The following is a 24,211-nucleotide window of genomic DNA, read 5'->3' as shown; positions in this document are numbered from 1 at the left end:
GTTGTCTGATTTACTATTAGTAGTAATATGTATATTCTCAGACAAAAATCTCCTGATGATTAAAAGAACGTATCAGTGACTGACTGTAAAAAACTTACAATAATTTTTAATTGCCACCATGTCAGCAGGGGGCGCTAAGCAGGGAGTTAGGTCTCTGTTTTTGAGGGGGGACTCCTGGGTTCTAGGCTGTACCCTGTGCTCCTAGGCAGATTCCTCTCCCCGGGATAATGGGGATGAGATAAAGGCAAACCTAAGCCGCCAGAGCCCAACCGCCAGGGAAGAGTTAAATAGAGGCCTGGCGAGGTAAGGCGGAGTCCCCTAGCTGCCCCGCCTCCAGGCCTTGTCTGGACAAGGAGCCAGGCGTGTCGGAGGCCGTGGCGGCTCCTCCCCTGCGGGCTCCTCCCCCTGGCCGGGCGCTTCATGCGGCTGTTCTGGCCGCACAGCCTGGCTGCGGCTCCGGCTTGGGGTTCCTCGGGCGAGGATGGAGCAGTAGCCAATCCTCTTTTTCCTCGCAGGACTCGCCTGCGGTGGTACTGACCATGAGCTCCGAGCGTAGGGAGCAGGCGGCGCCCCGGTCTGACGGAGGTGGCTGCGCCTGTGGCCGCCGGGGCAGCGGCGGAGGCAGCTGGCGCCTCTTCCTGGGCTTCTTCGCGCTCTCGCTTGCGCTGCACCTCCTTACCCTGGGCTGCTACCTGGAGCTGCGTTCCGAGCTCCGCCGGGAGCGGGACCCCGATCCCACGCCTTCTCCCCGTCACGGGGGTACCGCGGTCGCCCCGGGCTCCTCTGGCTCGGCCCGCCTGCAGCGCTTCGCCGAACCCACGGACCGCCGCCAGCAGGTGAGTCACGGGCACTGGGGAACAATGGGGTGACTCTGGATCTTGGAGGTACTAGGAGTGTGAGCACGGGGGCGGCTTTGCGGGGTATGCGAGTGGACAGGGGAAGTACAGGGCAAGTGTCTGCACTCCTTAGACAGCCGGCGTTTTTGCAGCTGCTCTTCAGGGCTGATCGAGTCCGTCTTGGAAACAGGTGAGGGTGGCTGGGCATTGGGGAGAACGTCCTGCTGCTTGGCATGCTCCCTTCTCGATCACTGTGAAACAAATTCTCTGTCTTGAAGAATTTCTTCGTCTCCCCAGCATGATGTTAATGTCACCCAATAAACTAACGCTGGGGCTTCTGTTTCACCTGCAAAAGTGAATTCCATCCAGTCCCTCGCCCATGTTAGGGCTTTTAACACAGGCTTGGTACAACCTGTTTGGAAAGGTGAGTCTGGTCCTTCCCTCCTTCCTCGAAGCAACAGACTTAAGAACATGATGGCTTGTAGCTGCAACTTTGGAATATCATGCATGCCTCTTCTGACCAGGTGGGTGCATGCTTTCATCATATTCAGATAGAGGACTATAAAGATAGTTTGACCAAACATTTCAGGGGTAGAGAATGCATGGGTGAGAGAACTTGTTGCTGTCTTGGATTAGTAGGAAGGAAAACCCTTGTCACCAATTACAGAAATTCTAAAAGTGTTTTATAATGCTATACACTCAACCTTTTTACCTTGTGAGGTTTTGTACTTCAGATGTATGTTTAGATGGACCTTTTCTCCCCTCCTCCCCGCCCCCTTCATCATTTTCTTTGTTGTGAATGTTGGCGATTTAGTACAATACAAGCCTGAAGGGGTACTTCAAGTGACAATTGTCCTGATAAACATTAGAATCCTCCCCGATGCTCTTGCAACAATTTTCTTATCTCTGGCTTCTTCCAGACCTTTTTAGCAGTTCAAGAAGCATTAACTTTATCACTCTCCCTTATATTACTCAGTCTCATGAAAGTTGAATAGCTTTAAAAAAAAATAGTCGGATATCCTTCATAAGGGTCCTGATCACCTGTTTGATTTTTATACCCCAGGTACCTATACTTTCAAATACACGATGGAAATTTAGGGAATTTCTTTTTTTCTGTTTTCATATCATTATTGATGTTAATCCACGGGTCACTTTTATTCACTTAAATCTAACACTTTTTTTTAAATGAATTGAATGGTTTCATCTACAACTGCTGTTGAACCCTCTACTAACTTCTGTGGCTTTAAATTACACTTTCTATGACAAAATGTGTTTTCTCCACTGTATTCAGAAAGGTTGGCACTAACAACTGGGGAAATTGACTATCCAGAGGGAAGGTGAAACTGTAGAACTGACAAGACACACAACACTGTCAAACACACAGAGAAAACAAAGATTTTTACTTACCTTTTAAAATGCTGTAATCTTAGATGTTAATTGTAACAATAGTATTTATGTAATGATCAGACAGAATAAACATTCTTTAACTGATTGTTCTCAAATTTTAACTGTTTAATTTTAAAGTGGAGATTATAGTTATATAATTCTCTTGCCTCCTCTCATATCACTTTTCTTGGATCCCTTTTTGTGTGCTGCTCTTTCCTCTTCTGGTTTGGGGTGTCTATTGCTTTTTTCCTCCTATTGAGCCAAAAGTGGCATTTGGTTTTCAATAAGGATAGGGGAGGAGGGGCTGACTCTATGCTAATAGCTGCTGGCCTAACTGTCTGAAAGGTTGAGTGGGGGCAATAAACTGGATTCTTCTCTTGTTTTCCCTCCACTTTCATTTTTCATGCAATACCATTGGAGGAGGTGGAGTCTGAAGCCACTCTCCCTGTCCGGTACTGCCATAGACTGAGCGGAAATGGGGACTCAGGCTCCTGCTCATCACGTTCAGGTCATCACCCCATATGTGGAGTCACTCTATAAACAATGGCTAGTCAGTAAGGTTGGGGAAAGCAGCCTGCTTTGGTTTAGAATAATTCTATCCGTCCAGTTACTTGTCTTTAGAAGTGTATATTCCTACGATTGGAGGTGGAATGGTGGTCCCTGCTGAGCATAAACTCCAGCGACACATTCTCCTTCCTGGGTGAAAAGCACAATTGTGGGTGAAGGGGTACTTGTAAAGAAAGCCATTGTGTAGCAAGCATAAAGCCCTGCCTCAGCCCATGTAGGAGTTATTACAGTTGCTTCCCTCCTCATTATAGAAATACATAGCCTTGAAAAATCCATGAATTTGGAATAAAAGTTTCCACTACTTGGCAGTTGACCATAAGCCATCGATCTCACTGTTCAAGTCTCAACAAGTCTGCAATTTTAATGTACTGTACATGAACCACAACTGATTATGGGAAACAGACTCTGTTGTAGCTACAAACAGTAAAAATAAGCTACCTATTTAACTTAGATAAAAACTATCGAGTTCTAACAGTTTTTCGTTCTTTGTTAAGCCTTGTCAATGTAAAATTAATTGAAACTGACTATTTGATATATTAAATCTTTAGATTGCCTCGTACTGTATTCAGCTGTACAACATTACTCCTGCATGCTTGAAGTTCCTCAGGGGCCTTCATGCGAAATAAGATGACTCTTAAAAGCTATCCGACTGAACAAGTACCATGAAATAATAAAACAGTGATTCCACTTAACCAGATTAAGTAGTTAAACCATATGTGCTCTGTTGTATATGGATTTAGGGTAATTGATCAGTTTGGATACAGACTGAAGTCCAAATGTTGTCTGTGCAGTTGAATCACTCCAGGTAAGTTAATAGTCTAAATATGTTCATTCTTGTATAGGTGGGCAGTAGAACATTAAAATACTTGATTGTGATGGAAATATTCTAAGTAATAATGAGAACATGCAAATGCCAATTTAAGGGACAGTATACTACACTTTTGTCTTTGAAGTGCCTACCTGTAGGTAACTGAACAGTATGTGCATATTCAGAACATGGTGCCTTTGACTATATGTGTAATTGATAATATTCAGGAATACTCTCACCTCCTTTTCACCTGTCTTTGTCTTTGCAAGGAGCTTGAAAAAGGATTACTTCAATCTTTGTGGGAAAATAGATAAATTTTAAGGCATGTAGTTTTATATTACATAAACTATTGTGGTTAGAGCGTGAGTATGTCTGTAACTAAAAATCAACACCAACTGTGCGAAGTAATACAAAATACACAATAAACTTCTTCATTATGATTAAGGTTTCCAGTTGCTTTATAAAACATAACTTTTCAAATGGGGCTAATGTTATGTTGTAACCACAGTCCTATCTAGATATTATTATGAAATAATAATCCAAAATTATCAGAGGCACTGTAATATTTGTTAAAATTAAATACTATACACATCTCTGATATATCATTTGTTGCTTATATTCTTTTCTGTATGTCCAAATACCAATAGTAGCTGGAAGCATCCTGTGAATGCCATCAGAAGAAAATAAAATTGAAAAGGCTATTAAAAAAAAAATTACTTCTGTTTTAAAACTAACATTATTCCACAGCATTTACAATAATCATTAGATATCAATCTCTAAACTAGTTTTAAATATGCCTGATTTTACTTACAACATTCATAGTGCTAATAAATTAACACAAAGTGTGCCATGAATATACAAGTATTTATAATCTATCACACTTAAAAACAACCAAACAGAAATCTTATTTCAACACAAATCTAGAGTGATTACAACTTGTATTGATTATTGAAGTCATTCAATCTGCTGTAAATGTGGACAATTTTGATATTTGTTTAAAAATAGGTTTCCTGCATTTTTTGGGAAGGAATCTATCTGCAGCAATGGTCAGCATAGATATCTTCATTGGACAGAACAGGCTGTTGGCAGGAATCTTGTTTGGCTGAGCTCCAAAAAATGACCTCATGACAGGAGTGAGATTTGGCCGCTTAATAATTGTGCTTTCCTATCTCACAGGGTAGTCAAACATGTAACTGCATTTAATTTCAGATACAAGGACAGCTCTTTCATGGCAAAGGTTGAGGAATTGCAGTTCCTAACTTTGTCCCAGTAGGTCCTGTTGTTGCATTATCAGTTTAGCATCTAGGTCAGCAGTTTGGTAATGCTACTTTATCTTTAACTCTTAGATTGCTGCCATTTTTGATGTTACATAGTGCACAGGTAGGTGTCCGAGCTAAAATGGTACAATACAAGCAATCTGTTCAATTCAAATTGCTTGACTATAGAAATAGTTCAGTATCAATGCTGTATTTGAGTTTGACAGGCACTTATGACTAAGTGCATTTTCAAAGAATGGACAGCGGTTTGCATCACAGATGTAGGCTTAAGATGCACTAATTTATTCTTCAAATATATCCGAATTAATTTCTACAATATTTCATTGTAAAGAAGTCATTAATGTGGCATTTGAGCCCTGCAGCATGCACTCAAGTTACTTTGAGGGCTTATTTTGAGGAGTATCTTTAATTTTGCCTTTCTAGTTCCTGCATTTACTGACACACACTGTACAGTTCTAGAGTACAAATAGTTGCCTAATTTGGTTAAACATCACATCATAAGAAGGATCAGATTGACACTTGCATTACTGTCTGTGCACGTTTTGGATTACTATTTGACTGAATACAAATACAGTGCACTCCATTTATAAGAATCACCCGCATATAGTGTTCAAAACCACTGGGACAAAATCATTCCTATACCTAAAATATTCCATTTGTAAGAATCAACCGCTTGTAAGAATCAAATCATCCAGGATGGATGAGAGTCTTATAAAAGGAGTGCACAGGGATCTATAGAGTACAAAGAAGCCTGGGAAAGCTGGTATAACAGCAAAAGTCCTTTAATATAAAGAACCTCCAAGTTACTTTTGTGTGCTTCTAATAGGCTCTTGACTATAGTTGTGTGAAGTCAGGCTTATGTTTTATGAACATCTGAATGGGAAGGGACTGAGACTAGTGTAGCCTGTTTCTCAAGGCAATGTTTCTTAGGTGTAATCTTCAATTAACCCCCTATTGAAAAGGAGAATCCCCTCTGTACTGCACTGTGTAGACTGCAGTGACTTAATTCAGTTTGAAACCTTTGTGGTAGCTCCTTTCTCTAAGAAATTACCTCAAGATAAGTCAGTGGGTGAGAACTCCTGTTAAAGAACTGTATCTCCAGTAATTCTCCCCCCCGCCCCAAGTAGTCCTGAAACTTGCTCTAGAGTTTAGCTTAAAAACTCTAAATTCTGTTTGAATCAGTCTGTTCCTTTGCCTATAATCTGAGCAATGATTCTGAATAATTCTCTGCTGACATCTAGCAGGTGATGGATTTTGAAGCCTTGCTTTTAACGAATGTTAGGTGAGACTATTGCCCCCTTGCGACTGCCATGGAAGAAACAAAAAACATCCTATTTCTTGGAGTTAAATCAACTATCCATCAATTATGACTAAGGATACGATTCTGTCATGGGGGTCATGGATTCCGTGATTTTTTTTTTTTTTTTTTTTTTTTTCCCCAGGACCTCCTGGGACTTCATCTGCAGCAGGGCGGGAGCAGCTGTCTGCCCCTGGGCTGCCAGAGCAGCAGCCACTGGAAGAGCTGACCAGTGGCCAACTCTGGGACTGCTGGAGCAGTGGCTGGAGGTGGGGGCTGCTGAAGCAGCTGGCCAGGGTTGGGTCAGCTCCTCGGGGACTGGAGCAGCAGCAGTCAGCTTCTGCTACAGGAGCAGTTGTGGGGCCGGAGCAGCTGCAAGACCTGGCAGCGCTCAGTTTGTCCCTCCCAGGGTATTTATAGTAAAAGTCAAGGACAGATCACTGGCTTCCGTGAATATTTGTTTATTGCTCACCACCTGTCCGACTTTTACTAAAAATACCTGTGACAGAACCATAACCTTAATTATGACACATCAGACCTTTTCCTGAGGCATTATGGCCTACTTAGTGAGACTTCCTAATATGTAATTTAGTTGCTATTAGAGCTTCATATAGAAAAAACCTGCAAAAGCAACAATTTGGTCACCAATATCTATCATTATCAACATAGAGGATATCTTCCTCAGATGTAGCCTTCGGATTAAAGGCCCTCTTGTTTGCCTTTGGTGTATAAATGTACTGCACTAAGTTTAAAAAAAAAAATGGAGGGGGTAGAGATGGAACACTGGCTGGGTGTCAAGTTGGTATAAATGCTAAACAGAGGTATTCTCTCACGTCAGTATCTGCAAATCTCTAAGGTAACTCGTGTTTTTTGTTTTGTTTTGTTCTGTTCTGTTTTCTCACTGGTTGCATCCAAGCAGTTGTTCTTCCGGTTGTAGATAGATTTATATGAAATCAAAACTACAGATGGCGCAAGCTCTCCTCTTTTTACCATTGATGGGCATTATCATAGCAATTATTGGCTGATATATTAATACATCATTACTTTTTGCAACAGACCCTGAGTATCATTCAAGTTTTCAGCAATGCATTCTAACACTTTGTCTGTTTTCTTGGTAAGGCAATGTAGGTGTAGGAGTGAGACTTCTGGGTAAGAATAAGATTTGGCATATCTACTGCAGAATGTTACTTAGTAACATTGCAACAACTAAGTTGCCTGGACTAAATACAACAGGAATAACTAGCTGTACTTGGAAAGGATTCTTCCACAGGAAGGAACCTTGCTCTGTTCCTTATATCACTTCATGGCAATAATGTTATAATAAAGGATGAGAATTCCTGATCAAATCATCTTGGGGATGGAATGATTATGGTAGACTGGCTTTTCTGCAGGGAAAAGGACAGTTGGTTATACAGTGTGGAAAGACTTGATATTGCTGTCCTCCGACATAAAACTCGGCACTAATACAAATACCTGTCTTCTAAAATCTATCTTTAAATTCTGTAGTGGACAGCAATTTTTATTCAGATATCTGAAACAATATTTTTAATTTATTCCTTTCAAGGAGTTTATCCCATTCCTATCTTCAACACGTTTCACTAGTATTGTAATATTTTCAGAGATCATCTGCACATCTCTGTGTAAAATAGCTATATTCAGATATCTACATTTTAAGTATTTCATTACAATTTTGGTTTAACTACAACTTATATAATTGTATTTGCCTGCATCTAGACCTCTTCTTCAAGATGTGTTGCCCATATATGTTCTCTACTGTTTGAGGTGTGCATAGTACACTCAAGCTGGAGACTTCTGATCATCAGTAATTGTTGGAGTGGCACATGCACCCTGAGTATCCTTGTGCTTCTGAGGGCATACAGGGTGGGGATACCCCAGCGGCATCCCTCAGTTCCTTCTCACTACTTGGGGCTACAAGTTGGAGCTCACTTCTAGGACATTTTGCAGCCTTCTATTCTGTAAATAGCTATAAATTGTTAGTGGTAGGTTAGGTTTAGTATAGGAATTTTGTAGAGTTTCCTGTTGGGGAAACTGCATACTTTGTATTTTCCTTCCCAGGAGGTTTTTTGTACCAATTCAGTCAGCGTGACTGACCATAAACTCCTGAGATTCAAAAGCTACCCATTTTGTGAGGCAGTGATGCTGTTAAATGATGGCTACACAAGATGTTTGACCTACCTTGATGAAGGGCTTATTTCAAATACATGCTCCATTTAGAGAGCATTTACCAGGACGACTTGGTGAGCATGGGAGTCTCACCTTAGGATGTTCCTCTTTGAAAAAATCGATGCATCCTCTCTCTGACCTATGAATCTGACCTATGACCCAAGATTCCTTGCAGCAGAAACTAAGGATGAGAGAAGTGTTTCTGTATGTCTGTCTTCAGAGATTGTGGAAGATGCTACTGTGGCCTGGTCAATGCGTAAAACTTAGTTCAATATAACTATGGCATTCACGGATGTGAAAAATCCACTGTAGCTTTTTTGATGGATGGATGGATGTATTGATTAACCAATGCAGTCTAAGACATTGATCTGTAAAGATTCACTCTCCTGAGGGCTACAGCATCAGGAATCTTATTAGTATTAAGAGACTCTAGGAGCACATGAGAAACAAGTCCAGTTTATTACAAGTTCCTTTATTAACAAATTCTAAACTAAAACTAAAATACAATAACCAAGAGAGAGAGAATGCAAAGTGTTTAGCCCTATGACTGACATCACTCATCGCCTGCTGGTGGACCCTGGAGTGGTTATCATCCTGGTATCTCCCTGTGTGTTTCTTCCTCCCAGCACACAGGCTGGGCAACACCTTTTATCTTGGTTACACTTATGCCTGCTAAGATTCAGACATACGCATAAGGGTGTCAACCCCTTTTTCCTGGTTTTCACTTCCACGACCCATAAACTTTGAGATTCTCCACTTTTCATGGGTTATCCTCTTAGTTCTCCTATTTTTGTTAGCATCTACATAGGCTAGTCTGCATGGTAACCTGCAGCTACTGCAGAATTTCTCATGATGTTACAGTTGGGTGTCTTGTGGTCTAGATGGTTACATTGTGGCATATTTTCCCAAACATTACCCACTGGCTTGTTTTTTACTGTAGTCTTGTATCTTAACTGGTACAAGTTTATTCCTGGGTCACCTACTTACATCAACCCTCCTTAGGCCTAAAGCCTAGTATGGCTAAGCTGAAATCTTACAGGCCTCAGCCTGCAGGCTTTGCATTACAGCTTTACTTCGCTTATATAACTAATACTCTCATAGCTCATAAATGCTTGCCAACCTTATACTCCTATGATCCTATCCTATTTAAACCTAGCCATCACACATTAATTATACTTAACCACACCAATAAATCCTCTATTAAATTAAACGAATGGCTACATCACCATAACTACACCAGGCTTAGGTCAGTATAGACTCTGCTAGGTTGAGGAAAGAATGCTTCTGTAAACCTAGCTACTGTCATTCGGTAAAACCTCTTCCATTGCTGTAAGTTCTGCCTACACTACAGGGTTATGCCAGCATAGCTATGCCACTGTGGTGGCCGTAGTGTACACGTGACCTGAATCTTCTGGCTTGAGGGATCCCTCTGGAGACCGAAGTAGTGGGAAGCATCAAGTCTACAAGAAGTGATACAGATCCCTTTCTCTAAACATGTCATCAAAGCCCCCAAACCTCCAGATCAACTGACATATATGGCAGCTCAAAGCTTTTTTAAAAAAGTTCCCTTAGCACCCATCCCACTACTGGACTGGAGCTAATCTGGCCTTAGGCTTGCCTCAGATCTTCTCCATAACTGTATTAATGATGCTGGATGACTTGGTACAGAGATTGCATGACCAGGCACTGGTATCACAGTGGTCGCACAAGGTATCCTATGTCTAGTGCCTATGGCTCCAATGAGATTTTGCTAGAATCAGCATCTCATGGCACCAATCCTATGCCTGCTTTCAATTACAGTACCAATGTCATCATTGGCCCTTTCAACTCTGCGATCATATCTTGCAACCTGAGACCTTTTTGTTACTGAATTCTCTATTTCCTCCTGCACTGCCTTCACTCCACTGTACTGGTACCAGATAGAGTGAATTCTAGTCTGATTCCCACTACTACAGCTTCTCCTTTTCATGAGGACTCCTCCTTCTTTACCTCATCTGTTCTGAAGAAGATGGAAATCCTTCCCCTGAAAAATCTGTGTATCTGGACTCTCTGGATCACTACCCCTCAAATATTACTAAAACCGGGGATCCACATAGACTTAGCACATTGGTACCCACTTCCTTGGTCACCAGTGCCTTATTTTTCAGCATCTGTAGAATTTCTGGTGTTCTTGGGGGGACTTGATTTTAGGAGACCTGTTTCAGCAGCTTGTTCTAGACCTAGATCTCCCGAACTATCAAGAAGGAAACTCTCATCTCTACACTAAGTGGAACCAACTCAGGAGGTGTCCCCTTTGAATGAGGGATTGCAAGTGAAAGATCAGTCCATCCTTGCACATATCAAGAAGTGGTAATCCCAGAGCCATTGTCAACTGCACAGCCAAAAGATTTTTCAGGACTTTGTGAGGAGGGTAGCCTCAACTCTTGATATTCCAGAGCAAGGAATTCCAGACCACATAAATTGCTGGATGCTGTGCATACTTCAGCACTAGACGCCTAGGTCTCCCAATCCACCAGGGTCTCTTAGACCAAACAAAAACTCTGTATGGTAGACACCCAGCTTCTTTAGCTCTTGCTTTGAAGTAAGCAGACTGATGCTACCAGGTATCATACAGTGGGTTTGAAGGGTTTGAACAGTTTTATACTCACCCACTACCAAGCAGTTTGCTGACAGCAGTGAGCTCTTTCATTGGCAGCCGCTATCAGATCTGCTCCGAAGGACAAGGAGCCAAAAGGGCTAGACTTCTTCAGTAGCAAGTGGTGGTCTACCTCAAGACAAATTAAGATTTCAGATTACCAAAATGCATTGGTCAAGTACAATTTTTATTAATTGGGAGTTGATACTAACATTTATTGCTAAATTGCCTCAAGACTCTAGAGGCAAATTTAAGTCCATTGTAGTAGAGGATCAGACAGCTCTCAATACAATTGATAAAACATATAGTTCATGGCAACATAATGTTCAGGTCTTCAGAGATTTCTAGAGAATTACAGACAACTGTTTGAGGATCTCCCCTTTTGAGGGTTGTAATTTTGTTCGATGAGACAGATGATGCTTTTCACACCCTCAAAGAGTTAAGAATGACTCTATGGTTGCTGGGTGTATATACACCAGCCCCTAAATGTAAGCATTTTTAGCCCACAGGTTTACTATAGATAACCAGCTTAACATCAGTGCTTACCTACAGAATCTCTTAGAAAATAACAGAAGTTCTCTAGGAGAAAGTCCTCATCAGCCACAAAATCATCTCTTCCCCCACCTCTTTCATCTTTTGAGACAAATTTGACTTCTCACAACTTAATTAATTAGCCTCTTAGAGCTGGTATGGCATCTTCTGTGTGTGTGTGTATATATATACACTTGTTATATGTTCCATTCTATGCATCCGATGAAGTGGGATGTAGCCCACGAAAGCTTATGCTCAAATAAATTTTAGTCTCTAAGGTGCCACAAGTACTCCTGTTCTTTTAACTTACTTTTGGATCTTCCTATCCTGTCTCCTCCCTTTTGGGGTTCTTCCTGTCTCACTTCCATTTATGGACTACCATTACAACAGATTGGTGGGTACTAGAAGTTGTAGAAGTGGGTTATGTGATCCAGTTTCATTCCCTACCCCACCCTCATACACCTTTACTGTCCTTTTTTAGGGATCTTTCCCATTATAACATGTTAGAACAAGAACTCCAATCACTTCTGTCTCTGAATGCAGTAGAAGACATTAAATATTCTGATATGGGGCTCCCTCAGTCTCTCATTTTGAAGCTGTTCTGCCATATGTAAATAGGCATTGGACTGGAGTGAGTGAGTCTGTAGCCTGCTGGTTAGGGGACCCACCTGAGAGGTGGGAGATCCAGGGTCCAGTCTTGGCTCCAGTGACTCTAAGCATTTCCCATTGGCTAGTTTAGGTGCCTTTCTCTCCCCATTCACTGTATAGGGAGCCTAGGTACCTAACTCCGGGTTTGTGGATTGCGGCGTTGTTCCTGTGACTTTTCTAGGTGCTTGAAAGTTTGGCATTGCCATGCAGAGTGCAACAATGCCCAAGTCTCTTTATGAATCTGGGCCAAAGTGCCTAGCTGTTGTAAAAGCTTGCTTTAGATGGCTGGGGATCTGGGTATTCATAGATTCCAAGGCCAGAAGGGATCATTGTTATCTAGTCTGTGGCCTCCCATATAGCACAGCCCACAGAACTTCCTCAAAATAATTCCTAGAACATATCTCTTAGAAAAACATCCATCTTGATTTAAAAATGGTCGGTGATGGAGAATCCATCAAGGATCACAATTTGTGCTTTATTTAAAGTCTGAATTTGTCAAGTTTCAACTTGAAGCCATTGAATCATGTTATACCATTCTCTGCTAAATTGAAACGCCCATTATTAAATATTAATAGGTACATATGGACTGTAATCAAGTCACCCCTTAACCTTCTCTTTGTTAAGCTAAATAGATTGAGCTCCTTGTGTCCATCACTATAAAACATGTTTTTAATCCTTTAATCATTCTCATGGCTCTTCTCTGAATCCTCTGCAATTTTTCACCATCCTTCTTGAATTGTGGGCACCAGAACTCAACACAGTATTCCAGCAGCAGTTGCACCAATGCCAAATAAAAGAGGTAAAATAACATCTCTACTACTCGAGATTCCCCAGTTTATGCATCCCAGGATTGCATTAGGTCTTTTTGCCACTGTGTCACACTGGGAGCTCCTGTTCAGCTAATTAGCCAACATGATCCCCAAATCTCTTTCTGCATCCCAGGATGGAAACCCCCATCCAGGAAGTATGGTCTCCATTCTTTGTTTTCAGATGCATACAACTATATTTAGCCATATTAAAACCCACATTGTTTGCTTGTGCCCAGTTTACCAAGTGATCTAGATTGCTCTGAATCAGTGAGCTGTCCTCATCATTATTTACCACTTACCCAATTTTTGTGTCATCTGCAAACTTTATCAGTGATTTTGTGTTTTTCTTCCAGGTCGTTGATAGACGTTAAATAACGTAGGGCCTAAAAACCATCCCTGCAGGACTCCACTGGAAACAGACCTGCCCGATGATGATTCCCTGCTTAGTTACATTTTGAGACTTATCAGGTGGCTAGCTTGTAATCCATTCATTGTATGACATATTAATTTTATATTCTAATTTTTTAATAAAGGCATCACGTGGCACCAAGTCAAATGCTGTACAGAAGTCTTATTATGTCAATAGTACTACTTTTATTAGCCAAACTTGTAATCTCATTAAAAAAAATACCATGTTAGTTTGACAGGATCTGTTTTCCATAAACCCATGTTGATTTTCATTAATTACGTACCCTCCTTTAGTTCATTATAGTTCATAGATTCTAGGACTGGAAGGGACCTCGAGAGGTCATCGAGTCCAGTCCCCTGCCCGCATGGCAGGACCAAATACTGTCTAGACCATCCCTGATTAGATATTTATCTAACCTACTCTTAAATATCTCCAGAGATGGAGATTCCACAACCTCCCTAGGCAATTTATTCCAGTATTTAACCACCCTGACAGTTAGGAACTTTCAGTGTAACAACCTATAAGCTTGCCTGTATTCCAGCTCTGATCTCCCAGAACCAATGGCATATCTTACACCTGAATTTTGCACTGCTCCATCTGATGGCATGGATGCTGAACAGCTAATTTAATCAGAGAGAGCATGCTCCTCAGAGGTCAGGGTTATATTTGTGCATAGTAGAAAAGATTCCATGAGGTCCATGTTCTTGTCTAAATGGATGAGATTTTTACATGGGCTCGACAGCATCACCTGTCACCTTCAAAATCTCAGATCCAATTATTCTGGGCTATTTATTGATCCTTAAGAAATCATCCCTATCAAGTAGCTGTCTGCATGTGTGCTGGCAGCCATCTCAGCCGGTCATCCACATATACAAGAATCTTCTGTGTTCTCTTAACCAATGGTGGAGTGGTTTCAGAAAGGCCTGATGTTCCAATTTGGGAATTTAAATGTAGTTCTAATAATAGGGCTCTGAGCCTTTCCTTTGAGCCCCTTGCTACATGCTTTTCTTTCATCTTTGACCTCATGCTTTAGTAGCAATACATCTGCCAGAATAGTGGATGAGTTTTAAGTGTGAATGCAAGTCCACCGTACACAATTTTCCACAAGGATAACATTTCTCTAAAACCACACCAAGTTTCTACATAAGGTAGTTTGAGTTTCATGTAAATCAAATTATTTCCTTAGAGTATTTTTCCAGAGTGGGGAGGGTCCCTGCTATTTTTTGTGACCAGCTGGTGCTTCAGCAAGTGTGTGTCTGCTAAAATTTGAGTGTGGATTGGTAGGGATGGCTGGGAGGAAAAACCTGATATGTCAAATTAGGAAAGTAGTATAGAATTCAGAAGAAAGGAGTAAATTTTACGGGAGAAAGAGGTAGAGAATCCATTGTCAGGCAAGAGACCAGAGGTGAAAAGAATGAAGAAAAAGAGGAAACACTAAAGATCACTTAGAAACAGACACTGATTGATTCTAGGAAAGAGAAAAATATGGAGTAAAGCCAGGAAGGAGAAGATATAGTAAAGGCAAGAGAAGTAAAAAATTTTTTAAAAATCGGAAGACTTCTAATTGTATATGGCATTTAATTGTGTATTCCTTTAATTGTGAGGAGTTGTGGTGTTAGGGGCATAAACTTTGGGCTGAGTGCTATAAATGGCAAACACACAAGTGTCTTTCACTCTGACTGGTAGGTGTTGGGTGCATTTTTTTTTCTTCTTCTTAAAGCCATTTCAATGTTTTTAGGTCTCTTTCCTGAGCAAAGAAACCTATAATATTGTGCAGATGTATCATTAACTTCTTTAGGAAATGTCATAAAATAATAGGAACTGTAAGTTATGGTCATGCCAGTCTTAACTCTTCCCCTCTACCAGTGCCAGTCTTCCATTTGTTGTATTCTTTTTGAATCTCTGGTGGTGCTCTTTGACATGAATAATTTTAGAACACTGAATTCTTGTGCACCTACACCAGGTGTCAGCAGGATTTATTGTAATTACAGTATCTCCTCACTTAGCGTAATCTCGGTTAACGTTGTTGCGTCACTGCTCAATTAGAGAATGAATATATATATATGTCTTTTGTCTGTGAGAAAAAATTTCCCTGGAACCCAACCCCCCATTTACATGAATTCTTATGGGAAAATTGGATTTGCTTAACTTTGTTTCTCTTAAAGTAGCATTTTTTTAGGAACATAACTACAGTGTTAAGCAAGGAGTTACTGTACTTGATAAAATTCTCTTCCAAGCCTGAAATCAGTTTTTGCAATATTTGAATGGAAAGTTCCCATTGTACTTATAAATCACACTTTTAGGTCTGGTTGTATGAGCTGACAAATATACAAGCTTATAAATGTAACAAAAGTTTTAAACACTTTAGAATAATACCTTTTTATATTGCAGCTCTCAGACCATAGATCTCGAAACACTTTACAAAGGTGGATAAATAGCATCTTAACTTTTTTCATTTTATAGCTTTCTCTTGCAGAAACTCAAAATACATCATGGAAAAAATATAGACGTTTTCTCTTGTGTTTGTGTTTTGTGTTTGTCACTTACAAAGAGGAGTTCCCTTCTATAAGACAGCTAATGTTGTGCCAATTCTTAAAATGAGTAAATGGGATGACCTAGGCAATTAGGGTCTATCTACACAGCAAATTAAAACCCACGGCTGGCCTGTGAGGGTTGACTCTGGCTTGTGAGGCTTGGGCTGTGGGGCTGCTTCACTACTATGTAGACTTCCTGGCTCGGGCAGGAGCCTGAGCTCTGGGACTCTCCCACCCCGCTGGGTCCTAGAGCCCCAAGTGAAAAAGGTCTCTAAAATGAAAGAGGTGTTTAGAATCAAAAAGGCATCCTTTAAATATTGGAAGCCAAGTCCTAGTGAGGGAAAACTGAAAGGAGTATAAACTCTGGTAAGTAAAATGTAAAAGTATAAGACAGGCCAACAAAGAATTTGAAGAGCAACTAGCTAGACACAAAGCTAACAGCAGGTGTTTTTTTTTTTTTAAGCACATCAGAAGCAGGAAGTCTGCCAATCAGTCAGTGAGGCCACTGGATGATTGAGGTAGTGAAGGAACACTTAAGGAAGACAAGACCATTGTTGAGAAGCTAAATGAAATCTTCACTGCAGAGGATATGAGGGAGATCCTCACATCCAAGTTACTCTTTTTAGGTGATAAATCTGAAGAACTGTCCCAGATTGTGTCACTAGAGGTGGTTTGGGAACAAAACAAATTGAAAATTTAACAATAATAAGTCACCAGGACCAGATGGTATTCACCCAAGAGTTCTGAAGAAACTCAAATATGAAACTGCAGAACACTAACTGTGGTATGTAACCTATCGCTTAAATCAGCCTCTGTGTTAAATAACTGGAGGATAGCTAATATAATGCCAATTTTTAAAAAAGGCTCCAGGGGTGATCCTGGCAATCACAGGCCAGTAAGCCTAACTTCAGTACCAGGCAAATTGGTTGAAACTATAGTAAAGAACAGAATTATTAGACACACAGATGAGCGTGATATGTTGGGGAAGAGTCAACACAGATTTGGTTAGGCATGATTTCCCTTTACAAATTTATTAGAATTCTTTGAGTAAGTCAATAAACATGTGGACAAGGGTGATCCACTGGATACAATATACACTCTACCCCGATATAACGGTGTCCTCGGGAGCTAAAAAAATCTTACCGCTTTATAGGTGAAACCATGTTGTATTGAACTTGCTTTGATCTGCTGGAGTGCACAGCCTCCCACCCCCCGGAGCACTGCTTTACCTCATTATATCCGAATTCTTGTTCTATCGGGTCGCATTATGTCGGGGTAGAGTTGTACTTGGATTTTCAGAAAGCTTTTGGCAAGGTACCTCACCAAAGGCTCTTAAGGAAACTAAGCAGTCATGGGATAAGAGGGGGAAGGTCTTCTGTATACCCTCCATGACCCTTTAACAAAAATATTTTTTTCTACATCATGGAATTTTGCTTTTAAATCCTAAACATATATAAGAAAGTTGAATGCATAACACTTGATTCAGAGGTCAGGCTGCAAGGTGGTTTTGCAACACCATTGCAGCCTTCCGGATTCTGGAGGCATCTATGGATGGTTGAATAGCTCTGGGGCTCTTCTGACTTAAAGCTATCTGCCACAGAGTCCTAAGGCACTCCACTCTGGACATGTGCGTTTGGGGAGAGAAAGCATAGGCCAATTCAGCTGACCCTCAGATTCATGTGGTTCATTGTGCAAGGGTATATGAATGTGCTAAACAAGAATTAGATTAGGAAAACTATCATTGGTATACTATAGGCCAGGGGTCAGCAACCTTTCAGAAGTGGTGTGCCAAGTCTTCATTTATACACTCTTAAGGTTTTGCATGCCAGTAATACATTTTAACGTTTTTAGAAGGGCTCTTTCTATAAGTCTATAATATATAACTAAACTATTGTTGTATGTAAAGTAAATAAGGTTTTTAAAATGTTTAAGAAGCTTCATTTAAAATTGAATTAAAATGCAGAGCCCCTCGGACCGGTGGCCAGGACCTGGGCAGTGTGAGTGCCACTGAAAATCAGCTTGCGTGCCACTTTCGGCACACGTGCCATAGGTTGCCTACCCCTGCTATAGGCACTAGGTCTGCATTACATGCTAAAGGTGATTGTGACCTATGGCTAGAAAGGGTTAAACATCCTGCAAAATAAATAACCCTCATAAGACATGTGGGGAGATAATGTTTGTGTGTTTGTGTATTTACATATGTATGAGTAGGGTGGACAATGTAATCAACAATCCCTGTCTATGCTGTATTCTGATAATTCAGAGGTCAAAAGAACATCCTATCATTTAAATGAATTGTAACCACAGGATATCTCGGTATTCATCTCTCTTTGAAATGTACTGTGAATGGTGGAGGAACAAGCAAATTGCCTTTTGCTAATTCTATAGCTAAGTACCGGTGATGGACCTCCTTCAAAGTCATGCTAATTATTTTTTGAACTACCAACTTGTCAAAAGACATGAAATTGTATAAAAGATCCTTGAGTCCTGATTCTGTCATGTCAGATCTGCTTAGGCTTCATCAGGGGAAGTTTGAGTCACAAGACTGAGGTTACAGTTATGTTGGTACCCCCTGAATATGATATTTGGACATTGGACTATAACCTATGAACTATTTCTGAAAGAACTCTTTGCAGCTACAAAGCTCACCATCTGAATCTGAACTTCAATGAATTGAACTCATGTTTGTATGTATATTGATCTTTTAACCATACTCTTTCTGTTGTTTTTTAATAAATTTTAGTTTAGTTAATAAGAATTGGCTGTAGTGTGTATTTGGGTAAGATTTGAAACATTCATTAACCTGGGAGTTAATGTGTCAAATCCTTTGGGATTGGTAGAATCTTTTCTTTTATATGATGAAATAAGATTTTCAGAAATCATCATATTTGACTTAAGTACCTGGATGGAGGCCTGAGGCTGGATCACTTTAAGGGAACTGTGTTGTTTGGACTTCTGAGTAACCAGTGAGGTCATAAAGAAGCTGTTTTAGGCTGGCTTGGTAAATCTACGTATTGGAATATCCACCAGCTTTTTCGGGATTATCTGCCCCATGTTTTGCAGTTCACCCTAATTGAGTGACCACAACTGGCTCCCCACTAGAACGCTGGTCACAGTGATTCTAATGACAGCTGAGATAGGAAGCTAAGTCTAGTACTATTTAAAACCTTTTTCTTTTGTAGAAGAAGGCTTAGCTACTAAAAGGTTTTGAAGCAATTCTTCAATATCTAAGGAACTTTTCATTTTGATTATTTAAAAAAACCAGTTATATATGGGTAGGGGTATTAACTTCAACAGCATGAAAACTGTGTCTTGAATGCCATTTTGTTTGTTGCTTAAGTTTTTTCTCCAAGAACTGGCTGCTGGTAAAATACATGTTTTAGAAAAGCATCTAAGTACCTTTCACTGGCTGTGGCTTGCGACTGCTGATCTGTTGACCACAGGCACAATAAAAGCTTCTCTGGATGTTTTCTAATGCATGCTTAAAAGCCAGTTTGGGGACTTCAAAACCAGGGCTGTCGATTAATCGCAGTTAACTCAAAAAAATTAATCGAGATTAAAAAAAATTAATCGCAGTTTTAATCGCACTGTTAAACAATAGAATACCAATTGAAATCTATTAAATATTTTGGGTGGTTTTTTACATGTTCAAATATATTGATTTAAATGACAACTCAGACTACAAAATGTACAATGCTCACTATTATTATTTTGATTACAAATATTTGCACTGCAAAAATGACAAGAGTATTTTTCAACTCCCCTCAGACAAGTACTGTAGTGCAATCTCTTTATTGTGAAAGTGCAACTTACAAATGTAGTTTTTTGTTGTTTTTTACATAGCTGCACTCAAAAACAAAACGATGTAACACTTTAGAGGCTATAAGTTCACTCAGTCCTACTTCTTGTTCAGTGAATTGCTAAGACAAATAAGTTTGTTTACATTAACTGGTGATAATGCTACCCACTTAATTACAATGTCACCTGAAAGAGAGAACAAGCGTTTGCATGGTACTTTTGTAGCCGGAATTACAAGTTATTTGTCCTGATGATGCTCACTAAAAATATAATACATTAATTAAATTTGTGATTGAACTCCTTGGGGGAGAATTGTATGTCTCCTGCTTCGATTAACCTGCATTCTGCCGTATATTTCATGTTATAGCAGTCTCGGATGATGAACCAGCATATGTTTAAGAACACTTTCACCGCAGATTTGAAAAAACGCAAAGAAGGTACCAATGTGAGATTTCTAAAGATAGCTACAGCACTTGACCCAAGTTTTAAGAATCTGAAGTACCTTCCAAAATCTGAGAGGGATGAGGTGTGGATCATGTTTTCTGAAGTCTTAAAAGAGCAACACTTCGATGCGGAAACTACAGAACCCAAACCACCAAAAAAGAAAATCAACCTTCTGCTGATGGCATCTGACTCAGATGATGAAAATGAACATGTGTCAGTCCGCACTGCTTTGGATCGTTATCAGCATGGACGATGTCCTCTGGAATGATGGTTGAAGCATGAAGAGGCGTACAAATGTTTAGCATATCTGGCACATAAATTCATTGTGATGCCAGCTACAAAAGTGCCATGTGAACGCTTGTTCTCACTTTCAGGTGATGTTGTAAACAAAAGCAGGCAGCATTATTTCCTGCAAATGTAAACAAACTTGCTTGTCGGAGCTATTGGCTGAATAAGAAGTAGGACTGAGTGGACATGTAGGCACTAAAGCTTTACATTGTTTTATTTTTGAACGCAGTTTTTTTTGTACATAATTCTACGTGTGTAAGTTCAACTTTCATGATAAAGAGATTGCATTACAGTACTTGTATTAGGTGAATTGAAAAATATTTTGTTTTTTACAGTGCAAATATTTGTAATAAAAATAAATATAAAATGAGGATTGTACACTTTGTATGCTGTGTTATGGGTACAGATGTGTATTCCATGACCCATCCTCCATCCCCTCTGCCGTGGAGTCTCTACTTTTGACTTTTGGTGTGAAGGAAATGAGGGCAATGGGGGTGGCGCCACCCTTCTATAGCTTGGGGAAAAGGCTAGGGCAACAGGGTGTGATTGCTGCCCTAGAGATATTGTTAGGCAAAGTTCTCTGCTTTCAGTGCTCTAGGTATGTGAACACCCGTAAGTGGAATATACAGCTGCATCTTGAAGAACAACAGTTATGGAACAGGTGAGTAGCTGTTTTCTCCCCACACATTTTTGTTTTTGACAAATTAGCATTTTACAGCTAAATGTTTTGTTTAAAAATTCCTGATCCCTAGTGTTGGACTCTTGCCTCTGACTCCCTTTGTAGTGCTGCAAAGCACTAACCATATGCTATTTCATCTAATTGTAAATTCAGAATTTCACTCTGACATGGGAATGGTCGTCTTTGTTCTGTGTGCACAGTGCCTACCATAAAAGATTGGACCGTGACTAGGGCTTCTGGATGCAACCACAATATAAATAATAAATTTCAGTTTCACTTGCAGTATGTGGCATATCATGCTGTCAAAATCATGTAGGCATTTTGACTTCAAGATAAGTGATTAAATTAGTGGAGAGAGGAAAACCTGAAATCAGATGTTTGTTTTGTTTAGTAATACATTTGCCTTACCATTCGCAAAGAACTTCCTTTCATATCAGTTCAGAGTAAAGGGTTTTCACACATTGCCCATAAGTGGCTTTATTTTCCTACAAAGAAAAACACAAGGTCAATTACTTCTTTAAACATTTACTTTTAAATGTAAAAAATGTACTAATTTGTACAGTAAAAAAAACATATTATATAAATGAAAAGCTTGAAAATCTTCATGGTTCTTAATTTCTCTGTGTGCTGCGGTATTGACATTAGCATAGCTGGGAAGTATTCAGTTAAATGCTCTGTAAAACACCTTTCTTACTGAAGGCTTCTGAAGTGTTTTAGAAGCTAAATATACAGGTGACTTATATATATATATATATATATATATATATATATATATATATATATATATATAAACACATGCTTGTGACTGATAGGTATGATTTTTTTGTTTTGAACACCGTCCAATGAGTAGTGTTATGACTGATACTCTGTAGTACCGCTGTTTGCAGTACATCAAAGTGTACTACAGAACTTTAGTGTGCAGCAGCAGGATCCACATGGGCAGCAGGCTAGTTCTCTGTAGACATACACATCAGTTTGCCAAGCACTAACTGCGTAGACAAGCCATAAGACAGCAAGGATGTGTCCAGTTTGCAAATTAATTCCAGTTCTGCAGTTTCTCGTCTTGCAAACTGGACACCATTAAATTAGGCTTGAATAAAGAATGGGAGTGGCTCGGTCATTACACAAACTAAAAACTATTTACCCATGCTAATTTTTCCCCTACTGTTACTCACACCTTCTTGTCAACTGTTGGAAATGGGCCATCCTGATTATCACTAAAAAGTTTTTTTTTCTCCTGCTGATAATAGCCCACCTTAATTGATTAGTCTCGTTAGAGTTGGTATGGCAACGCCCATTTTTACTGTGTGTGTGTGTGTGCATCTTCCTACTGTATTTTCCACTGAATGCATCTGACGAAGTGGGTTTAGCCCACAAAAGCTTGTTCCCAAATAAATTTGTTAGTCTCTAAGGTTCCACAAGTACACCTTGTTCAAATCTGGAGAGTTTCTTTTGGGGATAAATAGCAGGTACTACTAGGTAAAATTTTTTGTTGTATGTCCCTTGCCATCACACTGCTATTTATCATATTGGTTTTTTTTATGTACACTTAAGTGTTGTATCCTTATATAGATTTTTAAGATGTTCACTCAATGGAATAAATAGTTTTGTGCAAACTACTCAAAACTTGTGTTTTTAAAGAATATAACTTTTTTTTTTTTCGTCAGTAATCCAGAATCTATAACCAGTATGGTTAGTTTGGAGAGGAATGTATTACAGTTTCTTCTTTCATGTGTAGGATTCTATTTCAGCTAATCAGAAAATCAAAGTTTTTCTACCTGGTGCAGTGTAATGGATAAGTAGTTTGTTAAATCTTCTCATGTGAGCAAGTTGCTTCCTTGTTCTTTATCTTAGTAGCCTACTTTTAGAAGGACAGTGTTCTCAGCAAGCAGATTGTACATATGTCTGCACTGTAAAATAAATGTTCTTAACTTGGATTAGTTGATTCATGTTAGCTAATACTAGTTAACAATTTAAAAAACAGTGTAGATGTACCCTGTGACTGGAACAGACAAGAGCAGGCACTGCCTGCTTGATTTGTGTAGCTGATCCTAATCAATATCTGTCAGCCCTTTGTCTATTCTATAGGATGGAATCTCCATTGCAGGCGTCCCCAAAGAGCCTCCTAGCATTCCTTATCAAGCTTCCGTAAAGTATCACTCTGGCTTATTGTACGAGTTCCATAGATATAGTAGCAACTCCTTGGTGGAAAGAAGGCACATTGTACATATGGTGAAATTAGCAGTAAAGTATTCACTCCAAATCTGATAGTGTACCTGCCTTAGAAATAAGGACCTACCTGTGAATTAAAATCTCTCCCCCATGTGGTGGTAGTAGAAGAGGAAGAAGAATTCTCCAGGAATGACTGCCGCTTCTGTCGTGCTCAAGCACCCAAACGCTAGCAGATCTCCTGCATAGGGCCAGCCTTTTCTCCCCAACATGCCAGCATGCACCTTTCAATCCCCTTTGAAAAATTGTTGGAGTGTCTAGTGGTAACTCAGGGGCTGCAATTTCTGTAGTTTCTTCCCTGTGCTCCCCAAGGAAGGAAATAGCAGAAGTAGTCATTTTTCCTTCTTTTTACCCAGTCCTCTTAGAGTTCCCTGCAGCCGGTACCCTGTGCTTCCCCAGTAGCTTGAGTGGCATCACAGCCTCAAAGACATTTCAGTTCTCTTATCAGTCTGCTTCCAAGGTGAGGAGAAGTCAAAAACATGATTTAGAGACTTTCGGAGAGGTGAAAAACTTACTTAAATGGTGAACCAGTTTAGGAGGGGAGAATTCCTTCTTTGGATAAAATGCTGTATTTAACATCCTCTATGGCCTTAAACTCTGTCCTTGACAAAAATCCCTCAGTCAAGTATTTTTCCTGTTTAAGAACAGACATTTTCTAAAAGATCAAAGAGCTCTGTATGAAACTTTACATATAGAAAAAGAGATATCCATGAGATAGTAAATGGGAATCATGCCTCCAGGTTGATGGCTGAAAAGTGATGTCTCATTGATATAGTTCAGTCTGGTCATAGCACACCATGGTTTCCACAACTTTATGCTGTGGACCTTTGAGCAGAAATGACTTCAGGGTGG

At 39.9% G+C, this 24,211-nt stretch overlaps 1 protein-coding gene across 4 annotated transcripts in view; it reads left to right on the top strand.

The window, feature by feature from the left end:
- Window positions 1-307: 307 nt before the first annotated feature.
- The window catches only part of EDA (ectodysplasin A), a 207,964-nt gene continuing 184,060 nt past the window's right edge, over window positions 308-24,211 (top strand). For 3 of the 4 annotated variants that reach the window (XM_008166518.4, XM_065556555.1, XM_065556554.1), the window contains exon 1: window positions 309-836. In XM_008166518.4, coding sequence (XP_008164740.1) covers window positions 540-836 — 297 coding nt within the window. In that variant the 5' untranslated portion in view covers window positions 309-539. Of the gene's footprint in view, window positions 837-24,211 lie in introns of all 4 variants that reach the window. The other variant, XM_065556556.1, reaches the window with a different exon arrangement.

This window comes from Chrysemys picta, chromosome 9 (genome assembly GCF_011386835.1).
Source record: "Chrysemys picta bellii isolate R12L10 chromosome 9, ASM1138683v2, whole genome shotgun sequence".
Lineage (NCBI taxonomy): Eukaryota > Metazoa > Chordata > Testudines > Emydidae > Chrysemys > Chrysemys picta.
This window is presented reverse-complemented; position numbering and strand designations above follow the sequence as displayed.